The 26,654-nt window shown below is 31.9% G+C and overlaps 1 protein-coding gene across 1 annotated transcript in view; it reads left to right on the top strand.

Annotated features, from left to right (window-relative positions):
* Positions 1 to 26,654, top strand: part of LOC150097490 (cell adhesion molecule Dscam1-like) — a 231,674-nt gene that overhangs the window by 167,075 nt on the left and 37,945 nt on the right. The window contains exons 7-12 of the mRNA XM_090407226.1: positions 752 to 1,159; positions 7,057 to 7,218; positions 10,671 to 10,955; positions 17,204 to 17,323; positions 17,681 to 17,854; positions 21,752 to 21,899. Coding sequence (XP_090263352.1) covers positions 752 to 1,159; positions 7,057 to 7,218; positions 10,671 to 10,955; positions 17,204 to 17,323; positions 17,681 to 17,854; positions 21,752 to 21,899 — 1,297 coding nt within the window. The remainder of the gene's footprint in view (positions 1 to 751; positions 1,160 to 7,056; positions 7,219 to 10,670; positions 10,956 to 17,203; positions 17,324 to 17,680; positions 17,855 to 21,751; positions 21,900 to 26,654) is intronic.

Raw genomic sequence — 26,654 nt, 5'->3', positions numbered from 1 at the left:
GAATAAAAACGGGGAGATATTTAAATTAAAATGAATGTTTGTCATGGTATTGGTGCATCTTGATTTTACGGTCCTCACCGATCCTTGAGTTTGTAGTACCTCACGAAAAGGAAAACGTTCTGGTCATCACTAAACCTAACACATAATGGGAATTGGTATGCATCGCATTTCGATAATCGGTAGCCCAACATGTTTTGGTTGTGCATTTCTAGAACTGAACACATTCTCTCAGCTACGATTTTTGTAAAAATATATATCACCGAGAATAGACTGGTGAGTTGATTATTCATTCAATCTCGTACTTCATCCTTACTCTAGTAAAGTATTACTATTTGCTTTTTTTTTCCCTTTCATCAGCAGCTGTTCGGAATTTTGATGTCACAGTGTCACTCCAGCCGTTATATAAATTTACAGTTGAATGTTCTTATTTTTTTTCTCTTCTACGTTTCCTGATTGCTTTGAATAGTTCGATATAGTCCATGTTGTTCAGCATCCTTCAGAGTTGTTTCATTTTTCTTTGTGTCTCTTCATAAGTATATATATATATATATAAGTCTGCTTCATTCAAGACGAAATATTATGTATTTGGCTTTGCAGAAATTTAAGCTTTGATATTATTTGAAGTAGGCTAATTGGTTTTAAATAATTATTACTATGCTTTATAAATTAAACTTAACTTAAAAAATTGATATTATTACATATTTTCTATTATGAAAATCACCTTAATTATTGCATTTATCCAACTTAATAGAAGATGCTCCAGTTTTCACGTACACATTTCCCGAACAAGCATTTCGACCCGCAACCTCGGTATCATTAAAGTGTTCCGCTTCCGGAAATCCTTTACCTCAAATCACATGGACGTTAGACGGACATCCGGTTCCGGAAGCTTACCACATCCGAATCGGGGATTATGTGAGCGATGAAAGAACTGTGAACAGTTATGTGAATATCACTTCCGTGAATATAGAGGATGGCGGAATGTATTCATGCATAGCAGAGAATTTTGTGCAACAGATAAGACACTCGGCGAAACTGAATGTGTATGGACATCCGTTTATTAGGCCTATGAAGAACGTCACCGCCCTGGAAGGAAACACGGCGCTTATTCATTGTCCGGTATCTGGATACCCGATATCGAAAATATTATGGGAAAGAGGTAAGTAATGTATTGCTTTGTTTAGAGTTTTCCTTATTTGTTGATTGTTACACATTCACTGATCGTTATAGTCAATGATTAAAGGCTTTGCGAAATAGTTTTCATTTCCCGTTAGATGTCGCTATAGAAAAAGTTTTTACTTTAGATGCGGAGAGCACACTATCTTAACGAAGTGTAAAATTCTGCTAATAAAAGTTTATGAAAGTGAAAAATAATAGAAAAGTGTCGAGAAGTTTTGAACTTCGTTATGAGTTGCCCTAGTCTTGTCCTAAGTGAAAGACGCATTCTCCAATAAGTTAATACAGTTAGCCTTTGATTAGTGGTTTGATTCATTTGCTGAGGTGAAACTGATCCTCAGCGATTCTCCTCAGATCTGACACAGACAACCAGAATATCAGAATCCACTGAATGAAACACGAGACCTAAACTACATAATGCATACTTAAATTTCGTATATTGCTCATTATTGTTTCGATTTTTTTCGCCTGTTATACTATAATTGGGAAATTTTCATCCTGCCCTGATTAATGATTTAATGCTAAATGAACACATGAAAAGCTTTCTTTTCATTTTGAGCAATCTCATGTAGGCTAATTTTGAGACCGAACTGATTAACAGTTTATAATAATTGACACGACCATGTTGTTATATGCCATCCAGTCGTTTCCCACCCTTGGTGATCCTGTGAACAAAGGCTCTCCATCCCACACAGCCTCTTGTCCTTTCTTTCAATAATTATAAGTTCAAGTTGGTAAGTTCTTTTATATTGTCCATCCAACTCTTTTGTGGTCTTCCTATTCTTCTTCTTCTCATTCCCTCAATCTTTCACAAAATAACTGTCTTTTCCAATGATTCATCAGCTCGCATAATATGTCCAAATTATATCACCTTTTGTTTAGCGATCATCGCTTATAAGGAGCATTGTCTTTATACTCTCTAAAAACCTTCTTACTGGTCATTTTTTCAGTCCATGGGATTCACAATAGTCTCCTCCACCACCATAATTCAAATGAATGAATTATGGTGGTGGAGTAGTAAGTTGGAATTGTTGGAATGTTGACAATTCCAACGTTTCGTATAATTTCCTATTCTGGACCCCAGTATATCATAACTTTGAACAATTTCTATTTTATCTCCCTCTATTATAAATTCATTTAACTTGACAGAAGCCATCACGCTAGTTTTGCTGATGTTCAAATTAAGCTGCTTTGTTACTTTCTGCCTGGACGAATGCAATCAACCTTTCTTAGTTTCTACTATGAGGGTTGTATCATCTACATATCTTAAATTATTTATTTTTCTGCCACCACTCTTAATTCCAGATGGATCATTGTGTAAATTAGCCATTCACATAATACGAGTATATTTGCTATAAATATTAAACAGTTAGAGTATACAACCTGCTGCACCTCTTTTTCCACTCAAACACTGTCTGTTTCTCCAAAGGCTATTTTTACTGAAACTTGGTGGTTGTCAAACAGCTCTTTTATCAAGAGAATTACATGTCAGGTATTCCCATTGATCTCATTACAATCCGTAATCTGTTCTGATCCACGCAATACAAAGCTTTCTTATAATTAATTAAACAGATGAATACTTCCCAGCAAAACTTTACTTGCATGAGAGATTAAAACGATGGATCTATAATTCTCACAATCTCTGGGATTTGATTTTTTTAATTTTTTTTTTTTTTTTGGAATTAGGATGAATCCTGATGTTTTCCAATCTTTTGGCCAGTATATTTTCTTCCAAACCTGTTGACAAATTTCAGTCAATACATTCACAAATTCATCCCCAGCTGCTCGCAATAATACCAATGACACACCATCAGCTCCAGAAGCTTTTCCTTTTTCCAGCTGTTCATTGCTGATATCATTTCAATTTTCATTATCACGGGTTCCTCAACAAATTCTCTCCTTTCACATTCTTCTTCAATAGTATTATCTTTCTTGTACAAATCATTGGAATTCGCTTTTTATCTTTTTTTTTCTCGCTGTTTCATCTTCCATCACACATTTTCTCGAATTACTTTTTATAACTCCTAATGTAGAGATAAACTTCCCTTTAACATAATTTTTTAAAGCGATCTCTAATTCTCCTCATAATATTGCTTTCTTCAATTTCCTTGCAGAGTTTGTTTATATATTTTACCTTATCTTTCCTAGCCTGGAAATCTTCACTCAGTTGTCTAAGCTTTTATTTGTTTCTCTGAAGTTTCATTTTCTTCTTTCCATTGCTATTTGAATAGCTTCTTCTGACAACCATTTACAATATTTCTTTCTTGTTGCTTCTTCTTTGCTGTTTCTATGACTTTACATTTTGTTTCTTCCCACAATTCTTCTAATTCTATTCATGAGCATACAAATGCTCAATTGTTTAAATGTTGCTCTTCTTAATGTTGTAATAATAACCAAAGAAGCTGAGTAACGTAATCAAAACTCCTGTCCTATCTATTCTTTATTGTTTCTATTCATGTCCATTCTCTGTAAAATGTAGGAACCGATACAACAATATTATTGTGCATTCATTGAAAGAAATTTCATCTTTGTAGAATAGCACAGACTGAATCTGACCCAAATCAACAGCGAATTTAATCATCATTTTCAGAATCGTTCAAACTATACGGGCACAATCCTGTAGATATTTTTAAAAATTTTATTCTCTTAGGAAAAACAGGAAATAAAATAGATGGATATAAAGTATATCAGATATACTGTATATCGTGTGTTGTAACTTTGTAACTTTTCATTTTATATAATAAGGAAATTACCGTTTTAATAATATCTTTTTAAACCTACTAGCAACACTTTATCATTTATTAGACACTTGCTTTAAAAGAAATTTTCAACATCGCTATTCGAATTATAATTATAGACTGTTTCATAGCTCAAGTTTCCGCTGTTCTCTCTCTCTCTCTCTCTCAATCTCTCTCTCTCTCTCTCTAGAGGTCCATCTACTTACTTACTTATTTTGTTCTCTCCTCGTAATTGACAGTTAATTATTTGGTGTATCCAACATAGGAAACTAGCAGTGCGATTTAATGCATGCCATAAGAATTTTCTTTTCGTTGTTTTTGTCAGAACTCCTATTTATCGTATATGATTTCCGGTGTTTAGAGAATTTGACATTTACAAAAATTCGTTTAGAAGATAATGTAATGGATATCATAAAGAAGTTGCTCTTTAAAACATTAACTAGGTAATTTAAGCCGAGTTGAAAAATGCGACAAACATCGCATTCCGACAGCCTTTATAAATTCAAGATAGATCCTTAGGGAACGAAAGTTTCTAAATACAAACTCCCTTCTAGCTGAGCCACTATTAAAAGTGAAAACCTGATTATGCTACTTAACCAACATTAAAATATGAAGAAGGACAATCTTCAACAAATAAAGAAAAATCGGAATGAAGGAATAAATTATAAAATATAAATTATCCTCTTTCTGAAATACATGCAAGGTAGAACTGATGAACAATGTCTTTATGTGATTTAAATTGATAGCAGTCAGGTCGCTGAGATGTGTCAAAATAAAATCTTCAAAATAAATTGCATTCTATTGCATCATGATGGATAAACTAAGAAGGATTGTTTCTCATGATTATGGAAGTTCTCACTTCATCATGCAAATTCTTGAAACTTGGAAAGATATATTTTCGTCAGTGATCTGCGGTTCAGATTCCAGATCTGTTTTGTCTGAGTATGTAATCAGAAGCAATAGAAGCGACATGGATTTAAAAGAATGAGAAATTCCGTGGTTAACGTGGTCTGAAGCAATTTCAAAAGAGATCATTCCAAAGTACTTCATTTAATAGATCGACTCCAGAATACGCATGCACGTAAAATATCCATCTTGAAGTAATCCATGAATTGGAAGTACTCGACCTACTACGATTACAACATACTATAAGATTGTTAGAACTTTATTAAATTATAAAACTCTATCAATTTTGACAACCAAAACACGTAATATCCTTAAAATGACATAAATACTTGCAAAAATATATAATTCTATCTTGGTTAAGCTGTTCACCTTCATTACGTTCGTCTGACTAAAAAATCTCATTAAATAAATAATGAACTTCGTTAAAAGGTGCAGATGGATATCAGATTTCATTTTATTTTTTCTACTTATTTATTAAGGCTAACTGCATTTTATTTTTAGAGGTGTAATAAATTTTGTCGTCAAATCTAGAATTTGATCAGGGGGAAAATAACAAATTTTGTTGATCTCCTACCGCATTTATGTGACTGGCAAATTTGCATCAAATGATTAGAAATTGCAGATTTAATTCACTGGCTAATGAAGTTTAAAGAAAATAATTCTAACTAAGCCATTTTCCAAAATTGTATTAGGAAAATATATTATTAAAAGCACCAAGAAAAACACACGGAACACGTTCGGGAAAATTTGTTTTACCTCGAAGATTACGCCTTCATATCTTATCAAATTTGTCTATAAAACGCATGAGATGTAGTTTACCTTTTTACTATGGATGCTGTCTTTATGGTATATTATATGTGTATATACTGAAGGTGTATTCTTATTTTTACTAAAACATTAATGTGTTAAAGTTTATTAAAAAATTAATACTTTATTTTTTCTTAATAAAACTAACACGTTAATTTTGTTTAGTAAAATCAACATTTTTACTTGAGTTGGGGGTGATCTTTGTTTAACAATAGCAAAATTTGAATTAAGAATAAATAAAAGGCTTATTTGGTCTTCCGTGACTTGCTATACAAAGATAACTTTATTTTCGCTATCAGATAGGTGGCGCTATAAATAATGAATGCTGTGCGAAAAGTAAAAATGAATCGATGCAGTCGTATACCTTAACCAAGAATATAAACTGGTCTAATTAATCAATTAATATATCGAAAATGTGCAGACCATGTTTAATTCTATGATAAATCGGTGCACTGACCGTTCACTTTCATCATCCACCCTTTAGTACCTGGTTAAGTATCTTTTCTCATTGAAAACACCACTGGGAACATTTTCACAGACACGATTAAAGAAAACACCCGAATACGGGTACCAAAGGATTGAAGAGCTCATTTTAGTTATGAATTAATCTCTGTCCTCTAACAGCGTAATAGCTGTCTTTATGTATGTATGACAAATGAATATAGTTCCATGTGAAACTAGATAGCATGCATATTTATCACTCTATTACCGCGTAAGAAATTAGAGAAAGTTTCATTCTGTGTATACTTGCTATCCTTTAGATGCCACGAACGTCTCAAGTACCCATGGAAGAAGGTTTTATGTGATCAGAGATATGACTTTTAGCAGAAACAAGATTCCATACCGATGTATAAATATATAAGAAAAGACATGACGGGACCGCTCGACGAACTTTCATTATTAGAATCATTAAAATAGTACTGCTGCATAATGGATCGATCGATTTAAAGAAGCTAATAGGATATGTTTTCACAACACACACACATGATGTCGCTTTAAGCGCTTTGTTTGCCCGTTGCTAACATGTTATGTAGCGGTACTTCTTCCTGCTTGGGAAGTTAACTCCACAATTACAGAAGCCTTTTCTCTCGGAGATAATATTATTTTAATGTTATTGTAAACATCTTTTCTGTAGATAGTATTTTAAAGAGGCTTTAAATGTACAATAAAAGAACAAGATATCTTTAAAAGGCAGAAGCAATTTATTTCTTTTTTTGTATGTGATTATTTGAAAGATTGAAGTTTTGAATGATCATTAGGAGTAGCAATTTAAAAACAGCTTCTCATTTTTCAGCGCATCCTTTTCATTGTCGTATCTTTTCAGCGCACGTATTTACTCTACTTTTCAACAGTAGAGAATGAAAAGTCATTAAACTAAATTTGAACTTTGCTCTAGACTTCTATTGCTATCTAAATCTATTTTCTACAGACGGAAAACCATTACCTCTCAACCACCGGCAAAAGATATTTCCAAATGGGACCCTGGCAGTCGAAAATTTGCAACGCTCGAAGGATGGTGGTTGGTACACCTGCGTAGCAGAGAACAACAAAGGTAGAACTGCTCGAAAGAATGTGGCTCTAGCTATTATGAGTAAGTATAAGTGAACAATTTATATTATGTGCATTTCCACGCGAGTTGTCCAAGAGCGTTCTATAGAAAGTTTCGCATTGAGATAAATGTAATGATGTGTTCTGTTATACTAATGCAACTACCAAAGTACATAATGGGAAATGCAATTGCAACGTATTATTATTAGAGTACATAATAACAGAAGAATAAAGGTGTATTTATCATCAGAAAAAACAACGACAATGCTAAAAAAAGAAAGAAAAATATTTATTTTTCTAAATGGTATTTTTTTATTTCACTATTGCTGTTATCATTGTTATTCCATTTTCTCCTTTGGGAATAGAACAGAGAGGGAAACGTGTTTTCTGTTAATCCGCCATATTTAATAAGAGATATTTAAGATTAGTATATAATCATATTTTACAATTTTAAGATACGATACGTTAATTTTAAATATCTTTTATCCAGGAAAAATTATAATTTTATGGATAGAATAATAAATATCTAACTTTGATAGAGGAAATGCTCGATATTTTCCAATGAAAATTTATTACTTAAATGTATTCATAATTTGATTTATTTGATAAGAAACTGCATGATTTGATCATATTTCATTGATATTATTTCATAAAGTTTTTAAGAAAAATAATTCGACATCAAACATCCACTTTTTCCTCTTCCTCCTCCTGATCATCATCAACATAATTAATATCAAAAAGTAATAGCCATATTTTTGGATATCGTTTAAAAACTGTCTTAAATATTATAATAACCATAAGAATGTCATTTCCATTAATAATATATAGGAGAAAATATGCTTTGTCGAAAATTGTAAATTTGATTAAAATTAATTGCGTTGAAATTTATAAACATAAAGAAAGTAATAAATAAGTTTTTGTTAATGATATAAAGGACAATGGAAGATACAACAGTTCATGCTCAACAAGTCATGGTTAAATTAATTTCGTTTATTGATAACCGTAAGATAATAGATGTAAATAAATTAATTTAAAATAAAAACGTAAACTACCTAGACACATTAATAATTATTGATTTCTCATTTCATCTCCTTTACGTATTCTGTCAAAAAATGATACATCCAAGATTTGATTCTTATAATATCAGTGAACTCAACAGTCTTCTATGTTCGCTACTCATCTGTTCTCTGGCTGAATTTCTTTTTATTTTATTTTATTTTATTTTTCTATTTCGAAGGATGAAATCTGACCATCTTCATATGAGGCTGATGAATCAATCTTAGCAGAACAGCCTTTATAAATGCTCATTGTGCCGTAGACAAAATTTAACTGCGCCTTTCAACCCACCAATGGGGTCTTCGTCCCCATTTCACTACGAAAGACATTATTTTTACTCGTATGTCTGCAGGAAAGCAACAGTGTTTCACAACTTTCTGTACCTGATAAGTATTATGTCACTAGGTTAGTCGGTATAGTGTAATATTTTATCACTACATACTGAATCATTTTAATAGGAAATTCTAAGGTATGCGTGATATTGTTCAGTAACTGTTTTGCTGCCCAGTAATATAAAAACATACAGAATGTGGTGCCTTCCAACCACCCACAAAAAGTTTTAAATCTGCAGCATATTGAGATGTCAGTTAGGCAATCCAGAAACTGTCCATTTTTTTTCCAAGCCAAATAGGATTATCAGGAAACAACGGGGTGGTCTCTCCCATCACCTGTTATTTCCTGGTAATCCGAAATAAATAGTATTCTTAGCTTGATACTAGAGATCGTCGTCATTTAGCAATTCCATTAGGACCCTGTGTTTGACATTGTTTGGCAATACGATCCATTTTTGCCACTTTTAAAGCGAGATATTGATCTTGTCTATATATAAGAATCAGAAGTTATCGGAACGTTACTTACAGACAGTATCGGGTGTTGAAGGTCATCATTGGTTCAGGCTAGGAGTTAATAAATCATTGGCTACTTCATTAAATAGATATTGGTTTTATCTTTATGTAATACTTTAATACTTCGTAAAATTTTATTCTGCCTTCCATTTTGTTTGAAAATTATAACTCTATTAGAAATAATAGAGTGCAAAGTATCATCCTAGACCAGCTTTATCAAATGATTGTAGAGTTCAATGAATCAGATGTTCATTGTTTAATGAACATCTAGTTCCCTAGACATGTTAACGTCCATCTCTTAAAAAAAAGCTCGGATTGATGCATATAAATGTTCATATCAATGTTGCAAACTTGGACTAGACATAGCAATTTGAGAAAGGAAAATATTAATTTAAAGGAAATATATTTTTCCTTTAAAATATTTTATTTATTTATTTTTTGATCTCAAAAGAGGAATCTCTTTTGAAAAAGCAAAGACCGATAATATAAAACTCTCAATAAAAAATAATTACTTTTCCTATAATAAATGATCACTTGTTTAACCAAAAGGAATTATAGTGGTCTTCCGAAATTTAGTGTCCTTTTGCTGATGAAGAATAATTCGTTCGAAACCAATAATCCGTGAAGTAGAATTCTTTTAAATCCCATCAAAATGTTATTAACCAATACATGGTTTCGATTAGTAAAATAAGCAACAATTGCTTTTAAAAAATCAACTCTGATTGAGTTTATATTATTAGCATAAAATAATCTAAGATTTAATTTATTTTGTAAATTTCTTCGTTGGAATTCTTCAAACCAGGCGACATTTATAAAGTGAGCAATCAATTTACCTTTTACAAGTTTCGAAATTAATGCTAAAATCCATTGTTACATTTGACTTGATCTTTCCCAGTTATAATAATAAACGAAAATTAAATCCGAATGAATGCAATAATATTCATTTACATTTAAGTTTCGTAAAATAATCATTTACGCGAAAAAATTGCATTGGATTTCTATTTACATTAACCATCCAACTCATTGATAATTTAATACTATTCATTCAATCAGACAGTGTCATTATTCATCAAATTATTTTATTTATTTATTTTTTATTTATTTATTTATAAAAAACGAATTACTTTTAAATGAAATTATACGTTTTCTTTATAAATCTAATTGCTAACGCACAACTATCGAATTTTAATAAACAAACCATTTATTTTTGTGTATAATTTTTATTTATCAATGCACAACCACGAATATTTCATCTTGAGAAAAATAAAAATACCTTGTTTTATTTTAATCAATAATTTTATGTAATCATGTAGTGACTTTTTATTAATGTATGCTTCTTTTGTCGCGATCTAATTACATGAGCTTAGCAAAAAAAATCTTACGAATATGAAAGGAGGAAAAAGCAATCATCTTATTCACTGGCATTAGAAAGTAATCAGTAAAGTTTGTGGTAAAACTAAACAAAAGAATAAATAAACAAATAGGAATCTTTTCGATTGTTCAAATACTTTCTTGAAGCGTGTAGTGTAATTTCGGTATTCCCAGCACTAGAATGTACGAAATAATTTCCCCCTAACTCTTATCACCGTTTCAGCTCCTCCCACGATTGAGCCATTTTCTTTCCCGAGCGAACTGACTGAAGGAAAACGAGCAAGTGTAACCTGCGTCGTGTCGGCTGGCGATCTACCACTTCAAATAAGATGGATGAAGGACGGAAGACCCTTCCCGGATGAATTGCGAGAAGCAATCAGCATGGCAAATGACTTCACATCACTCCTGTCAATTCCAAGTGTGAAGCAGTTTCATAGTGGAAATTACACGTGCATCGCAACCAATCCTGTCGCCTCCAGGGACTTCGCTGCAACAATGGTAGTGCGGGGTAAAGAATAAAATCTTCTGACTGGCTTTGTCATAAATATTTCAAACTTAATCACTTTCCTTAACGATTCTCTTCGCCTTTAGTAACACCTAGTCAAATTTAGTATTTAGTAACACCTAGTCAAATGCCATATATGAACTAATAACGATAATGATTAAAATCAATAGATATGCAATAGAAATTGTGGCATATATATGAACTAATAACGATAATGATTAAAATCAATAGATATGCAATAGAAATTGTGGCATATATATATATATATATATATATATATATATATATATATATATAGTGTATATTTTTTTTCATTGTTTTATATATATTTTTTTTACATCAATTATTTTTTGGTGTTGCTTCATAATCTATATATTTGCTTATTTATTTTCTTGAAAGTGTCATCTATTTATATATTTTGCTATTTAATTAAACTTTATTTATATTGTATTTAATTTTAAAAATGAAACCCACAGAAATAATACTTCAAAAATAATACTATTCATTTTTTATCAATTTTATGAAAAAAGTATAAATGTGTGACGTGTGTTTATAATTGTAATCATAAATATTAAATGTTACAGTATATGCATTAAATGAAACCCAGTAGATTATAAACAAATTAATATAGAATAAAATGTGATATAGAAAATTATAATATATGAAATGATTTAAAACATCTTTTAATACTTATAATTCATTAAGGGATATCATAATATATTTAATGATATCCCCAAATTTCTTAAATGATGTAATCTTAAAAGAGGGAATCATCTCGTTTATGCCAGTTGTCTTTTAGCACGTACAATAGAAAATAAATTGTGGAGAAACTGAATTTATTCCTCTTAATATATCTTAAGAAATTTGATTTAGCTCAACGCCTATTAAGTAAACTTTGACTGCATACATATTTTTGCAACTAATTTTGTGTGTTACACAATATTCCGTTTTTAGTCAACCGTTATGCAATATATCAATTATCTTAACAAGCTAACTACAAAAGCAGTTCATTCATTTGCCTACACTAGAATATCTACTAATAATATTTTAAATTGTGATCACCAATTTTTCATGGTGTCTTGATACCCTTCTTAACTTTTGTGCTTTCAAAACTCAATCCCTTTTTATCTCCTTATTTCATTTTCGATAACATCCAGATTCCTCGAAGACAAATCTCTGTAGATCAGTATCGACAATGTCTTTGATTGTAAAGATCTGGGTTCGAATCCCTGTGGGATGCGAAGAACATTTCTCAGGACTTTTCAATCAAAGACTTAATGCTATTAACCAAATCCTTGGTTACTTCAGATGTTTGTATGTTGTTACTTTTAAAACACTTGAAAAAGCAGAATATTATATTTGATTGTCTTTTTGCGCTTTGTTGTGAAGAAATCTTCTATGGGCTTCGATTTCATATATATTTTTGATAATCCGAAAGATTATAGGTTCAAAATCTAACATAATTCTACTTGCGTCGATATACTTTCCTAGCATTAATGTGCGTCCACTATGGGAATATATTGAAGCAAAATATCAATAATGATTACCGTAATGATATTTTTCTGAAAATATTCTGTATAATATAAGTTTTCATACAGATCTGACAATATAACGGCTTATATCTCTCATGCTACTTTCGAAATAGTGAAAATCAAACTTCGTACGAAAGCATTTAGGTTTCCTTCCAAAGCAGTTTCGCAGATTTCTTCTTCTTGCGAATGTTAAACAAAATGGTAGCTTGTGAAAAAAAGTAGTTCATAATAAAGACTCAAACGTCTAACCTGGAAAGTCTATCGATTTTATTCTTCTAGCCATCTCGGTACCCGAGATGGCTAGAAGAATAAAATTCTTCTATGTTCAGAAATCTGTTCACACATTCAACACTTCCAAGAATACTTAGAGAACTAAAAGCCCACATTCGCGAACCGATCTCATCGTAAATATGCTACTTAGAACCTGGCAGTAGTTTGAATATAGACTGGATATTCACCGTGTTACTAAATGCGCGCAAATTCAAGGACGTAAATTGCAATACGTGCAATACCTGTGTTGTCTGCTAACGGTACCTGATCGTTTAGTATCCCTAAAGAACTTTGGAGATATATGCATTTCTAATCGATTGGGTCTTCAGGAAATGTTCTATATAAGAAAATAATGATATACACTTCTGACAAAATGGGTGCTTTTAGATTATAGCAAAGTACTAAAAGTGACTCATACCATAGTCAATTTTTCTTAGTACTCTGTTCGTAAAGTAGCAGCAGACAGTTGTTGATGTAACGTGACTTGAAATAACCATGGAGTGAGCGAAGCCAGTTGAATATAAAGGCAACTGAGTAAACTGAGTACTTAAAACTAAAACTAAAAACGAAAATCCGAGTTGTTTTGTTCTATTGGGGGATTAGTTTCTCCTGAATGTTTCTCCTTCAGAATCCTCTCTGGTGTTGTTTCACCTGTTTTCTGTATTGCTATTCTATATTCTGTATTGCTATTCTATATTCTGTATTGCTATTCTATATTCTGTATTGCTATTCTATATTCTGTATTGCTATTCTATATTCTGTATTGCTATTCTATATTCTGTATTGCTATTCTATATTCTGTATTGCTATTCTATATTCTATATTCTGTATTGCTATTCTATATTCTGTATTGCTATTCTATATTCTGTATTGCTATTCTATATTCTGTATTGCTATTCTATATTCTGTATTGCTATTCTATATTCTGTGTTGCTATTCTATATTCTATATTGCTATTCTATATTCTGTATTGCTATTCTATATTCTGTATTGCTATTCTATATTCTGTATTGCTATTCTATATTCTGTATTGCTATTCTATATTCTGTATTGCTATTCTATATTCTGTATTGGTATTCTATATTCTGTGTTGCTATTCTATATTCTGTATTGCTATTCTATATTCTGTATTGCTATTCTATATTCTGTATTGCTATTCTGTAATCTGTGTTGCTATTCTATATTCTGTATTGCTATTCTATATTCTATATTCTGTATTGCTATTCTATATTCTGTATTGCTATTCTATATTCTGTATTGCTATTCTATATTCTGTGTTGCTATTCTATATTCTATATTGCTATTCTATATTCTGTATTGCTATTCTGTATTCTGTATTGCTATTCTATATTCTGTATTGCTATTCTATATTCTGTGTTGCTATTCTATATTCTGTATTCTGTATTGCTATTCTATATTCTGTATTGCTATTCTATAATCTGTGTTGCTATTCTATAATCTGTGTTGCTATTCTATATTCTATATTCTGTATTGCTATTCTATATTCTATATTCTGTATTGCTATTCTATATTCTATATTCTGTATTGCTATTCTATATTCTGTGTTGCTATTCTATATTCTGTATTCTGTATTGCTATTCTATATTCTGTATTGCTATTCTATATTCTGTATTGCTATTCTATATTCTATATTCTGTATTGCTATTCTATATTCTGTATTGCTATTCTATAATCTGTGTTGCTATTCTATATTCTATATTCTGTATTGCTATTCTATATTCTATATTCTGTATTGCTATTCTATATTCTATATTCTGTATTGCTATTCTATATTCTATATTCTGTATTGCTATTCTATATTCTATATTCTGTATTGCTATTCTATATTCTGTATTGCTATTCTATATTCTGTATTGCTATTCTATATTCTATATTGCTATTCTATATTCTGTATTGCTATTCTATATTCTGTATTGCTATTCTGTATTCTGTATTGCTATTCTATATTCTGTGTTGCTATTCTATATTCTGTATTCTGTATTGCTATTCTATATTCTGTATTCTGTATTGCTATTCTATATTCTGTATTGCTATTCTATATTCTGTATTGCTATTCTATATTCTGTATTCTGTATTGCTATTCTATATTCTGTATTGCTATTCTATATCCTATATTCTGTATTGCTATTCAAGTTGCACAGCCATTCGGAAATGTTAATTAACAACTTTACAGTGCTTATTTTAGATCCATCGTTGATTCTCCCGGACGAGTGGCAAGTATAAATTAAAGCGATGATAATTTAGATATAATCTCATTAATCCTTATTTTTGAGGAAATCATTAGAACTGAGTTTATTATTGTTCCATTAACGAATTAAAAAAGTTGCTAACGACTCATTTCTTTCCAGTACTTGCGTTTTATTTCAGAAGAAGGCTTATTAACAGAACGCAGTTATCCATAAATGTTCTCAGATATATTTTTAAAGGATACGTTAATAATACGGCATTGAAATCTGACTAACAGCAATGTCGTTCAGAGTACCTAAGATTAGTAATTTTTATTTCTAATGCAGTTTTTGAACTGTTTAGACTTTGTTTATCGAAACGGTTACATAACTCCGCACTCTCATAGCATCGCTTTTATAACTATGAGAATAATAAAAAAATGCTATCAAGGAGGCATTCTTAAAAAAATTTATTTTCTATTTTTGTTCTACAAATATTGCACATGAGTTCATATTTATATAAAGATACAAAAAAACAGTTATAAATTACGTCCTATATATTAACATAGTAAATACATTTCCTTTTATTTTAGTAATCACTTCTACTGTAAAATATTTCCTTACAAAAGAGCGAAAGTCACAGCTATCACAAATATTTAGATGTGATGGATGATAGTTTAGCAGCGTCATTTTGATAGCAACAATTCCAAATATTTCTCCACATTTCTGCATTGATATTTTTTACCTACTTTTATTGCTAAGATCTTCTTTTATCACTAAACCCCCAATCTATAAAAGGTTTTTGCCCCTGAAAAAGACGAATTCTTGTGGTTCAATATATGCAGTTATTGAAAAATATATTTCGGTTTTTTTTCTTTATTTCTTCAAAATTTTCGCTATGAAGGCCATTACGACTTCACCGAGCAAATATAGTCGTATGTGTGTGTGTGTGTGTATTACTTTGGAGTTTGGTAAAATTTGATCTATAGTGAGATATTTATTCAAGGTTATTACTCTTTGGAAGCAAGAAGTGGCAGTGCACATTTGACCAAGAATAGCTTTTCAATTTATCTTTTTTTTTTTTTTCGATATAAGAAATTCGCTTACACTTATATTCCACTTCTCCGTTGTATTTTTTTATTTTGTGAGACAAAATCGATTTCAAAAATTTATGGCAATATTTATAGTGGTATATATTTTTCTTAGGTTATTTCCTAAAATGGATTATATTAAACCAATAAATCTCATATTTTCTTAATAAAAATATCTCTGCATGTTCCTTTGAAGAAAAATTCAGTATTGCATAGATGATAGGTGATAAAAATATACGGCAGATTTTTTTTTGAGATATTCAAACGAGTCTTTTTTTCTCCAAATTACGAATCTTCTGATTAGACATACACGATATTTCAACATCTCTAATATGTCTCTTTTTGGGAATGTCCAGTTACTGTTATGTTTCATATTCAGCTGTACATCAGCGACGTCTTGAAACCATTTCCTCTTAAGAGTGCATTTTATGTTTGTCGAAGAAGAGTAAGAAGTGTACCCTTAAGATGATGTGTTCATCATTGCTTAAAAAATAAATTTCTGGACACTTAAGATGCGATGATCATCAGTAGACGTTGCTGCGGTTCAAAAAAAAAAAAAAAAATCAAGTGCCAGAAACCTATTTGCTAAGTCGATGACAAGAAGAAGACCATGTGCCAACAACGCACAAGGTTGTGCATCACAACTACCTTGAGACCGATCGTGTGTTCTGATTTGTAAAGATATTTCTGTGCATCATATCCTTCGCAATGAGGAAAACGATTAGTTTTTCCTTGACATTTAATTGGACTTATCTTGCTTTCTGTGACCTGAGAAGGTGATGCCAAATATTTTACAATATCCCACCTGCTTATAACCTCAATGCTAAACTTCCTTATAAAAATTTTCTGGGTGTTTTTTGGAACAGTTGCATAATACCAACTAAGCTGTGCCCGAACAAGGGTTTACAGTAACAAACTTATATAACAAACTAGCACAAGCTTCCCACTTATTTTAGCTTGTTCGACACCTTAACAGTTCCTAGTATATTTTGAAAACGACACATTAACAGTTCCTCATAAACGTTTGCTACTAGCTAGTCCACTAGAAACACAAACACACTTGATTTACTCAGACATCGTTTTATAAAGAAAATGTCATGATTTCTTTCATTGCAATTTTATACACGAATGCCATTCTAAATTACTTAATGCAGGCCTATTATTATTTACAGTTCCTCCTAAATGGAAAACAGAACCCATGGACACATCTGTGATCAAAGGAAAGCCCGTGATATTCGACTGCCAAGCTGATGGATTTCCAGAGCCTGTTGTTCGATGGAAGAAATCATCTGGTAATCATATTACCAATTTTCTGTTATTCGTGATATTTCAAATATAAAGATTCAGAGTATTATACTGCAGAGAAATTTGCGAGAGAATTTAAATAATAATTTAAATTATTGAGAGAACAATAATTTATTGTTCAAGTGTATGCTAACTAATACTCTTTCAAAACAGATTAGTTGGAACATTTTATCTTTAAACATATAACAATCCATAAATCTTTCTTGAAATAACAAATCGTATTCTTATAAATGAACCAGAGTTGAGAATTGTATTACTTATTTTAAATTCAAACTTCATGGTTAGTGCACTACTGTGATGTGTCGGGATCTAGAAATGACATTTGTTTATTGTAATTTCTGCAGGTAGTTCATTGACAAGCTTCCAAGTTATCATCAGCAGTGAAAACATCCAGATATTAGAAAATGGCTCACTTGTGATTAAGGAAGCTACGGAGGCTGATGCAGGTTATTATATGTGCCAAGCAAGTAACGACGTGGGGCCTGGGATGAGCACAGTCGTGAAGCTTGTAATACATGGTAAAGTGGGAAATTATTTTCATAATATCTGTAGATAAATATAATATATGATGCATTGAAAGTTCCTTTAAATTTAACAGAATGGAAACGAAGTGGTTTAAAATTTTAAAATGTGGCTTAACTAACTGCTGGCTTTCACATAAGTGAGCGCTGCAAAAAAAGAGTAGCTTCAGTTAACGATGCTATTAAAATGTTAACAACAAATATTCATGTATTTTAGGAAATCAATACAAAATTGGATTTTAAACAAAAACCGTCAAATTTCACTATTTAAAATAAGAATTCAATGATTTTGGAGAGCGGATTCTCTGCATATTCTGTTCGTCGCGTTCGCCGAAATGGATCCTTAGGAGGGCGTTCGGTTGGAATTATGTAGGAAGCAGCTAAGGCTTATGAAATTAACTTAAGGGATTAACTAATTATTAATATCATCATCTCAAGTTGTTATAAACTCTTCTGACGGTATAAATATTTGGATCTCAATGTATGGAGAATGGAAATACATCCATATGTTATAGCCAAATATGAATTGAACTTACAAAGTTTGGAATTTACCAGAGAATGTAACGTTCGGCACTGGAACTTCTTTGTGGACTCTGCACACAATAGAGTTCAGTCTTTAAAGTATTGCAAGCCAAGTCATCAGTAATGCTAATGTCTGAATTATGGTAAATTTCGAAACTTGTTAAGTTTCGTTTATATTTGGTTATAAAACATGGATGTATTTATATCATCAGACATTAATATCTTAAATAAATCAAATTGAGGCCTTCTGGGATCTATACTCTATATTATTGTATTAAATATTTGGATTTTAATCACAGTCTCACTCATGGCACTGCGGTTGGATTAGTAGATAATACTTGAACTCTATTCCCTTCGCAGATATATGCTTCACGTCATTCAAGACCTTCATTTAGAAAACTGGTATTCTCACACTATTTGAGATCTGAAGTGAGCCCATAGCGTATAAACAGTATGCGGAGCGGCTGTCCACTTGGTCATTAGCTCCACAATCTTCAGTACAAGTAATCATTAAATCATTTATAAATTTCGTATCAGGATGAAATGCAAATAAGTTGTGATCTAGAATTAGAGAAGGGCAGCGACGCTGGAAGTAAATAAAAGACAAACAATAACCATGTAAGAAACTTCTATTATAGTCTACTGCGAAATTTCACAAACATGCAACCATCTTCGTGAACACAGACATCTACAGACCAAAAGCACTTAATGAACAAGAAAGGCAAGAATGAACAATTTTATTATTATTCTCTAGTAAAATAGCATGGATACCAATCAACAAAGGTTATTGTTGAGAACACGATGACTTTGAAAATCGACAAAATTAATAATTGTTTGTTTTATCTTAATTTATTTCCGATTAAAATCATAATTGGATTTTTGAGGAATTGTGAAAGAGGAAAACCCAGTAATTTAATAAATAAACCTGAAAATATCATCTTCAAAACAATTATATTAAGATAAAATTAACAATTCCAACAAAATGTTTACAAATTTTGAGAATTAAAGCCAAACTCTATACCTTTGCCACAAATTTAAAACCTCTCAAATGAGAACATAATGCTAACTAGAAAGTACGACTTAACCGCAATCATTGTCGAGATTTGATTTACTGTTCTAACTTTAGGACGCACCGACTTTAAATTAGTTCATACGTTTTTATACATTATCTTGAAATTCCTTCCTCTTCTCTCTTTCCATTGCCTAGATTAACTCTAATTGCTTCCCTTAGGTGATCGTTTTTCAATAATATTGTTCATGTAGTGTTTCAAACAGAAACGCAACTTATAGGAAACGTATTATAGAAAAAAATCCATCCCCTAACGTCTTTTACTCCCCAAAGGGAAGTTGCCGGTCCCCAACTTTCAGAAATCGACAATGCCAGAAATCCACTGCCGTTCCCGAAAAAGTGGATTTCTGCAACGGACAAGTAAGATGTTTTCTCCTAGAAAACACCTTACTTGTCCGTTGTGGGGTTAAACTCGGAGTTTAACCTCGCAACTCAATAAAATCAACCGTATTATTCTCACTATTTCAGATAATAATGTATAGTCTTAGCATTAGTGGCCATGAGGTGGCCGCAGTTTTCTACTGCTCTCTCTCTTCTCTTCTCTAGATACCAATTAAAATCATTGATGGTGTTGGACCAGCTTAAAATTCGCTGTTCTTCATTCAGTCTTTCAGACGCCGGAACTCTATTATGTAAAATTATTTTAACACATCAAGAAAGAATATTTTTGTTGTGCAGAGCAGAAGTAGAAGTTGTGAAAAATACAGCAAAACAAGTTACGCATCAAATGCCTCTAGGAGATGTGAAAAAAACTTATCATAAATGAACATCTTCGTAAAAACATGGAATTGTTTTTACGAATGCAATAACAAGACAGCCCGTCTTGTCACATCTCCCGCAACCTTTTTGACTTATTTAGTTATAAAAACGTTTTTCGCTTTTATGAAACCAGTAACTTACGTTCAGCTTCAAATTCCTTATAAATGCTGAGCATTAAGTTCTGATTAGAATCCAAGTTAACAGAATAATTATTCAAATATCCAGTGTTTCCTTCTAATTTTATCATGTTTTAATGGATCGCATATACACGCTAAACTCAAGAAAGTGTCAATAAAATAATATTGTTTTTATTACTCTTATTACCCTTCAGTACTACGTAACCTCAATGATTGTCCAGGGTGAGATTTCTCTGCTATTATGCTAAGGAAATATGCGAAGCCAGCAATTCGAAACTGATGAAGAGCGATGCGTCGGCTTCCATACCATAAAAGGACTTACCGCTGTCCAGAAACTTCCGTTTTAACTATGTCAGCACTGACGAACTCTAACTTAAAATTCTTTAAATAAAATGCACAATCTTTCCCAGAATTCGTCATCACTTAGACAAATAATATTACTACTAAAGCATCTTAGAAAACTGTTTATATTTTGAGATCGTGATATCTAATTATGTGATTTGGTCGAGGCGAGGTGATGAGAAAAGTAGAGTGCTCTTGGGGCAGTTATTAACACCAAGTAGAATAAGTCTTCGCGTTGATGGTACTCGTTAGTCCCTTAAAGTCATAACTTAAGATTAACTTCAAACTAATCCTCTATTTAATGGCATATGCTGAATGGAAAGAAACATCCATTAATCATTTTGCGACTAATTAGTAGAAAGCTTACGGTAGAATGGAAAATGGCGGATCAACATCCAGACGTTCGGAGATTTCCTCATCGTTGATTAACTGAGTCAGAATTTGTCATGGAACCATCGATTATTTTATTTATATTTATATTTAACTCATTAGTCGTCAAGGGGATGCTGATATAAAGGCGCACGCATGTCTGTGTGTGTGTGTCGTAATGTGTTGCTTGTCACGTGTGAAAGAAACGATTATTGGAAAATGTTTTACTTTTTCTGCCCTAAGCTACCTAACTCAATTCTGAAGAAAGAAATTCTAATAAAAAAGAAAAGAAAAAGAAATCCGAAAGCTCAATCGAATATCTATCTGCTTTCAATGGGCAGAACGCTATTGCTATGGTAGCCATCTGGTGTATTTCTAGTCTGTGCAGGATGTTTCTGCACCTGCTATGAAGATTATAAATTGCTTTTTATTACCCTTCGCTCCGTGTGTGAAATTGACAAAACAAAGCCATTTGCGCACATGTGCTTGTGTACTTCCACCACTACCTCCGGCTCTATTGGGAGCCTGCTATTCATCTGTACCAATCATCTTTGTAATGGATGAAATTTTCATTTGCTTTTGTGCGTAGAATTTCACTACAGGTGTTTTTATTTGTAATTTTCTATATGGAAAATATTTAGACTTGCATTATGTATATATAAAACGTATAATGATAATAATTACCTATTTAATTAGTTGCAGCCCATTTCCAGCAGAAATTCCACGCTTACACAGCAAAACGAGGAGAAGGTGTTACACTTATCTGTAAAGCAATGGGAGAAAAGCCCATCACTGTTGTCTGGAGTAAAGAAAAACATCCCTTCAATCCAGCCTTTGAACCTAGGTAACTGAATATATATAATTTGTTAAGTATTTAAAACTTAGCTAAATTTCAACCTAACTTAAAAGTGCAAACACAAACTCTTCATTAAAATTAAGGAAATAAAAGTAAAAAAGATCATAGGTGAATGCATCGACATTTATATTTTCGATTTAGTTCATGCATTGATCATAATATTTCATTCGTTATCCCTCCCCAAATATCCGTAATACGTACATTTGAGATGTCAAGAGTTTATCTCAGTTGCCTTGCCCACCTCCCTTCGTTTAATACATTAAATAAATCGCACTTGGAAGCTGTGTTGAAATGAAGACTACAAATATTCGAACTGTGAGGATGCTTTTGCTTGTAACTCAGCAGTACAAAATGATGTTTCTCAATTCTATAGAAACTGAAAGTCGGCAACAGATTTTACCACAACACGAGGAAAATTGCAAGGAAGTGAAAGCATTTGTGGACACATGTCAAGCTTTCGTGACAGTCTGTCAGCAGGTTCTGCTAAAGTCTTCACAGAAACTGTCATAATCCTTATTTTCCTGTCCAAGTTCCCTCATTCACGAATACCTACAGTTTTTCTTTCTTTAAAATTTAATCAATCCAAGTATAGTCACCGTAGTGATCTGTCGGAGAGTTCTGTCCATTATTCCATGCTGGGCGTTTGGAGCTGAACTCCAAATAGCACTCAGTTTTACAACTACTATCTTATGTATTCTCTAACGGCTTTCGCTGATCAATGCATTTTTTATTTATTATGTTTATATCGATCTTATTTCAGACGCTTCTGGATTTTTTTTATGATAATACCTTCTAAAGTAAACAGATCTCCTGAGTAATATCTAACAAACTTCTTAAGACGTCCTAATAACAGTGTCAGATATATTAACTTGCAGAGATGGATTACACAGTTCCCAAATGTCTCGTGTAAGAGATTATTACCATGGTAGATAAGCGTTATGTTTCTTATCGTATGGTCACGTAACTAATGAAATGTTTTCTGCTACAAAGAGCGATATTAGAGTGCACACTCCCAGAGAAGATTACTAAAATAAAATAAAAATAAAAACATAAAAAATTAGACCATCTTAATATTTTCAAAGACCACCGTAAGCAGTTATAGCATACTGTGTTAATGGTTTGGGTTTGAAAGAAGGAAAGCTGGCTTGAAAGGAAAGAGCGATCAGTACAAGTTTATAATAGGTGGAGAAAAGCTTCTGTGATCTACACTTCTAAATTCTAAAGAACAGATTTTAATCCTTCATTGAGTGTATTACTATCTTTATTAAACTGAAATATCAAGTTAAGTTTAAGCTCAGTCGTAAAGTGGCTTGAAGAAGTATGCTATCCAGTTCGAGATTATCTAAAATTGAATACAACCATTCGTAAGTTGTAATCACAGTAAAATATCCTGATTTATATTTGGCATCTAAACCCAAGAAAAAGCAATATTCACAATGTTCATACTCATGCTAACCGTAACAAACAATGAGACACAGTGCGTGCCACGTGGTTTGATAATTGAAATGTGCTGTGTAATATTGAACATTTCACACATCTTCATGAGCTATTTGTATCAAGTACCGAATTACAGGAAGAATTCAGACTGCTTTCGTTTGGAATAATATCCTAAATCGAAAAAGAATGCATGGCTCTTTTTCCATATTAAATTAATTTAATAGTTGCTCTTTTTTTTCGCTTCTTCGTTTTCTTTTCAGACAAGTTGAATGTCACAATCTAGAGCGCCAATAATAACTAATTTTTATGAACAAATATGAACTATTTTAGCTTGTGTAATGGCTTTAAAAAAGTCACATTTTCATGTTAATATTATTATTTATTATAACTGATGAGAAATATGATACCTATTTTGTTTGAAGTTACAAACAAATAGTTATACCTACATGTTTGAAGTTACCCCTGAAGCAATAATGGCTAATTACGTATTTTAACTCTCTCTCTCTCTCTCGCTCTGTGTGTGTGTGTGTGTGTGTGTGTGTGTGTGTGTGTGTGTGTGTGTGTGTGTGTGTGTGTGTGTGTGTGTGTGTGTGTGTGTGTGTGTGTGTGTGTGTGTGTGTGTGTGTGTGTGTGTGTGTGTTCGTTAGATGGAAACTCTTAGTATACTCTCCACCTACGAATAATACTAGCTAACTCATCTTCAATTGAAATTCTTTTATCAAGATTCCTAGCGTCCTAGATGGGATCAAACTAAGGTAAGCCAAAGCCTCGTCGATACTGACTGAGCTAAAGAAGCTCAGTGAGTGAAATAAAACCAACTTAGATAGCGAAGAGAAAATTCTGGCGGGAATAAACCTGCCAGAGAACTGTTGGACTGGCGTGTACAATGAAACAACTTGTTCCGAGAGATAATTCTAAGCACAGTCACGTTTGTTTTTGACAATATTAAAGGCATGTAGCAATTTTAGTGCGATAGGAATATATCTAGTCAACAGAACTATATTGCATTTCAGCGATTCTATGTTCGCATATATAGAGAGGTCGATACGGTTAGAAAGAGCGTGTATCGTATAGGAATAAAGTCAGAATCTTTCGTCTCACTTCATCTCATCGTTCATGGTTTTAGACATAACTGGCTATTTTGACTCTAATAATTTGAATTTTAGACTGGCTATCTCCACTTACTTTGAAAAAGTCTTTATAATATGATCCTGATGAATAGATTACTGGTCTCTTTCCAACCACATTCTGGTGATATGCTATGAAAGCATTACATCAATTGTCTTGAGACATGCTAACGACCGTGCGTGCAGCTGAATTTTTACCAGAAAGAGCGGGTGTGTGTAGGGAGGGGGGGGGAATTTCTAATATTAAGTCAAGTGGTGATTGAAGCATTTCCGACGTCAAAAGAAAGATGTTTTACTATTCACCTTACTATTTTAGTCTGCATGCATATTGGACATTCCAGACGACGTGAACTGATATAACTTGTACACTTGTAATAATTATTAAGGAAAATCTGAAAGTAATATCATATTTTACAGAGAAAAATTCTTTCCTCAATGATAGTTTCCAAGTTTTGTTTCAATTTTTTTTCTTGATTTACTTTTTTTTTGATTATCAGTAAAAAAACAACAACTAAATTTTGATTTGTAATAGAGAACGTCATTCTTTTTTGTCAGTATTAAATTTATCAGATCCTGCATCTCAAAGAAACTCGTTATCTGTATTTGTTTCTAAAATGTTATAAAAAGTTGTAATAAAATTAACTGATTACTATAGAAATTAAAATCAAATGATATATTTCTGAAGAAATTATTCACAAAATGTAATTTTATTTTATTTTAAAAAATTCAAAATTTAAAAGTATTTGAACACTTTCTACTGTTTTGTATATTTTTTTATCATGATGAAATTAAATATTCATAGACTATTCATAGAATAGACAAAGATAGAACAGGATAAAAATTACATTTCATCAGGGTAAGGAAACGGTAAGAACACGCTCTTAGTGCTTTATTTATTTTTTCCTCGTGCATTATTTATTTTCGTAGTTTTTTTTCGTGTAAGCTGAGTTTAGTCTGCCCGTATTTTCGAACCTCATTATCAGTCTTTTTTTTTTTTTACATTTTCTTCGACAACGCGATAAAATCTCCTTCAGTACAAGACTACCTCACTAGTTGCATGTGAGTTGCTTCCACACCACCAACGGATTTTAAGGATTCTCTTCTTAACCCCAAGGAGAAAAACTACAGACTATTAAAACAGTTTTTATGATACTCGTTTCAAGGTACGCTGTTTGTGATAAAGTTTTGATAATACCATCCTATCGATCGACAGAAGTTCAGGAATAAAGTCTTTGCCACTAGATGTCATCTTTTGCGTGCACGAAATAGAAAATGGGAAAAAAAAAACACGATTTTTTTTTTTTTTTTGTTTCTGATTGATCGATGAACGTAATGGTGAGCGAAAACTCTGAATTAAGGATTTTCTTTCTTTTTTTTATTTTATTATTTTTTATTTCTGGCTGTTGTTGAATTTCGTTAGAGGAAGCTGATTTAGAACTCTTTAAGCAAGCAATCTTTAAAAGAATATCTTCAATCGAACTTGTTGAAATATTGCAGTATCTTTCAGTAAATCGTAAAGACAGGAATAAGAATAGTGTCGGTCGATCAAACTTGCTGACGTTTTAATCTTATCAAAATGAAGTTTGGTGAAGACATTTCGAATAGAAATATTATTTGTATTCGAAATGTAGAAACTGACTTCTTCACATATTATGCCCTTTCAAAGTTGAATATTATATATTAAATAAAACTTGGAATCGCTATTAAAACACTGCAGGTTTACATTATGATTGCGGGCATTAAAATAATATAATAACGTAATAAGTTACAAGGAAATTCAAATAAAATACAAACATGACGAAAAACTGAAAACGCATTACGTATTTCTCAGTCCAAATTTCATGCTCTCAAAATTTTCTCTCTACATTTTCTGTCTTTATACATTTTCTTATAACACTAGTTTCCTTCCAAAAAACAGCAATGGATATTCATCATGGGAGAATCCTGCCTTCCTTGATACCAAAGTTATATGTTACTTGCATCTCTGTGCAACTGTTCACTTTATTCATCGCTAACAACGTTCAAGTTCAGAGATGCTGGACTTGGATTCCGAATATCATTAAACACTATATTTATAATGATCTTCGGAACCCTAAGGTTGCTACTCGTTTCACCCCCGATATAATGGAAACAAAAAATAGCAAACCTCTTTCCTCCCATCCATTTCGCGAAGTTCAGC

Source organism: Typopeltis vanoorti, chromosome 17, assembly GCF_054136105.1.
Source record: "Typopeltis vanoorti isolate ZY-2024b chromosome 17, IOZ_Tvanoo_1.0, whole genome shotgun sequence".
In the NCBI taxonomy this organism is placed as follows: domain Eukaryota; kingdom Metazoa; phylum Arthropoda; class Arachnida; order Uropygi; family Thelyphonidae; genus Typopeltis; species Typopeltis vanoorti.
Note: the sequence above shows the minus strand (reverse complement) of the source record. Positions and strands in the feature narration are given on the sequence as shown.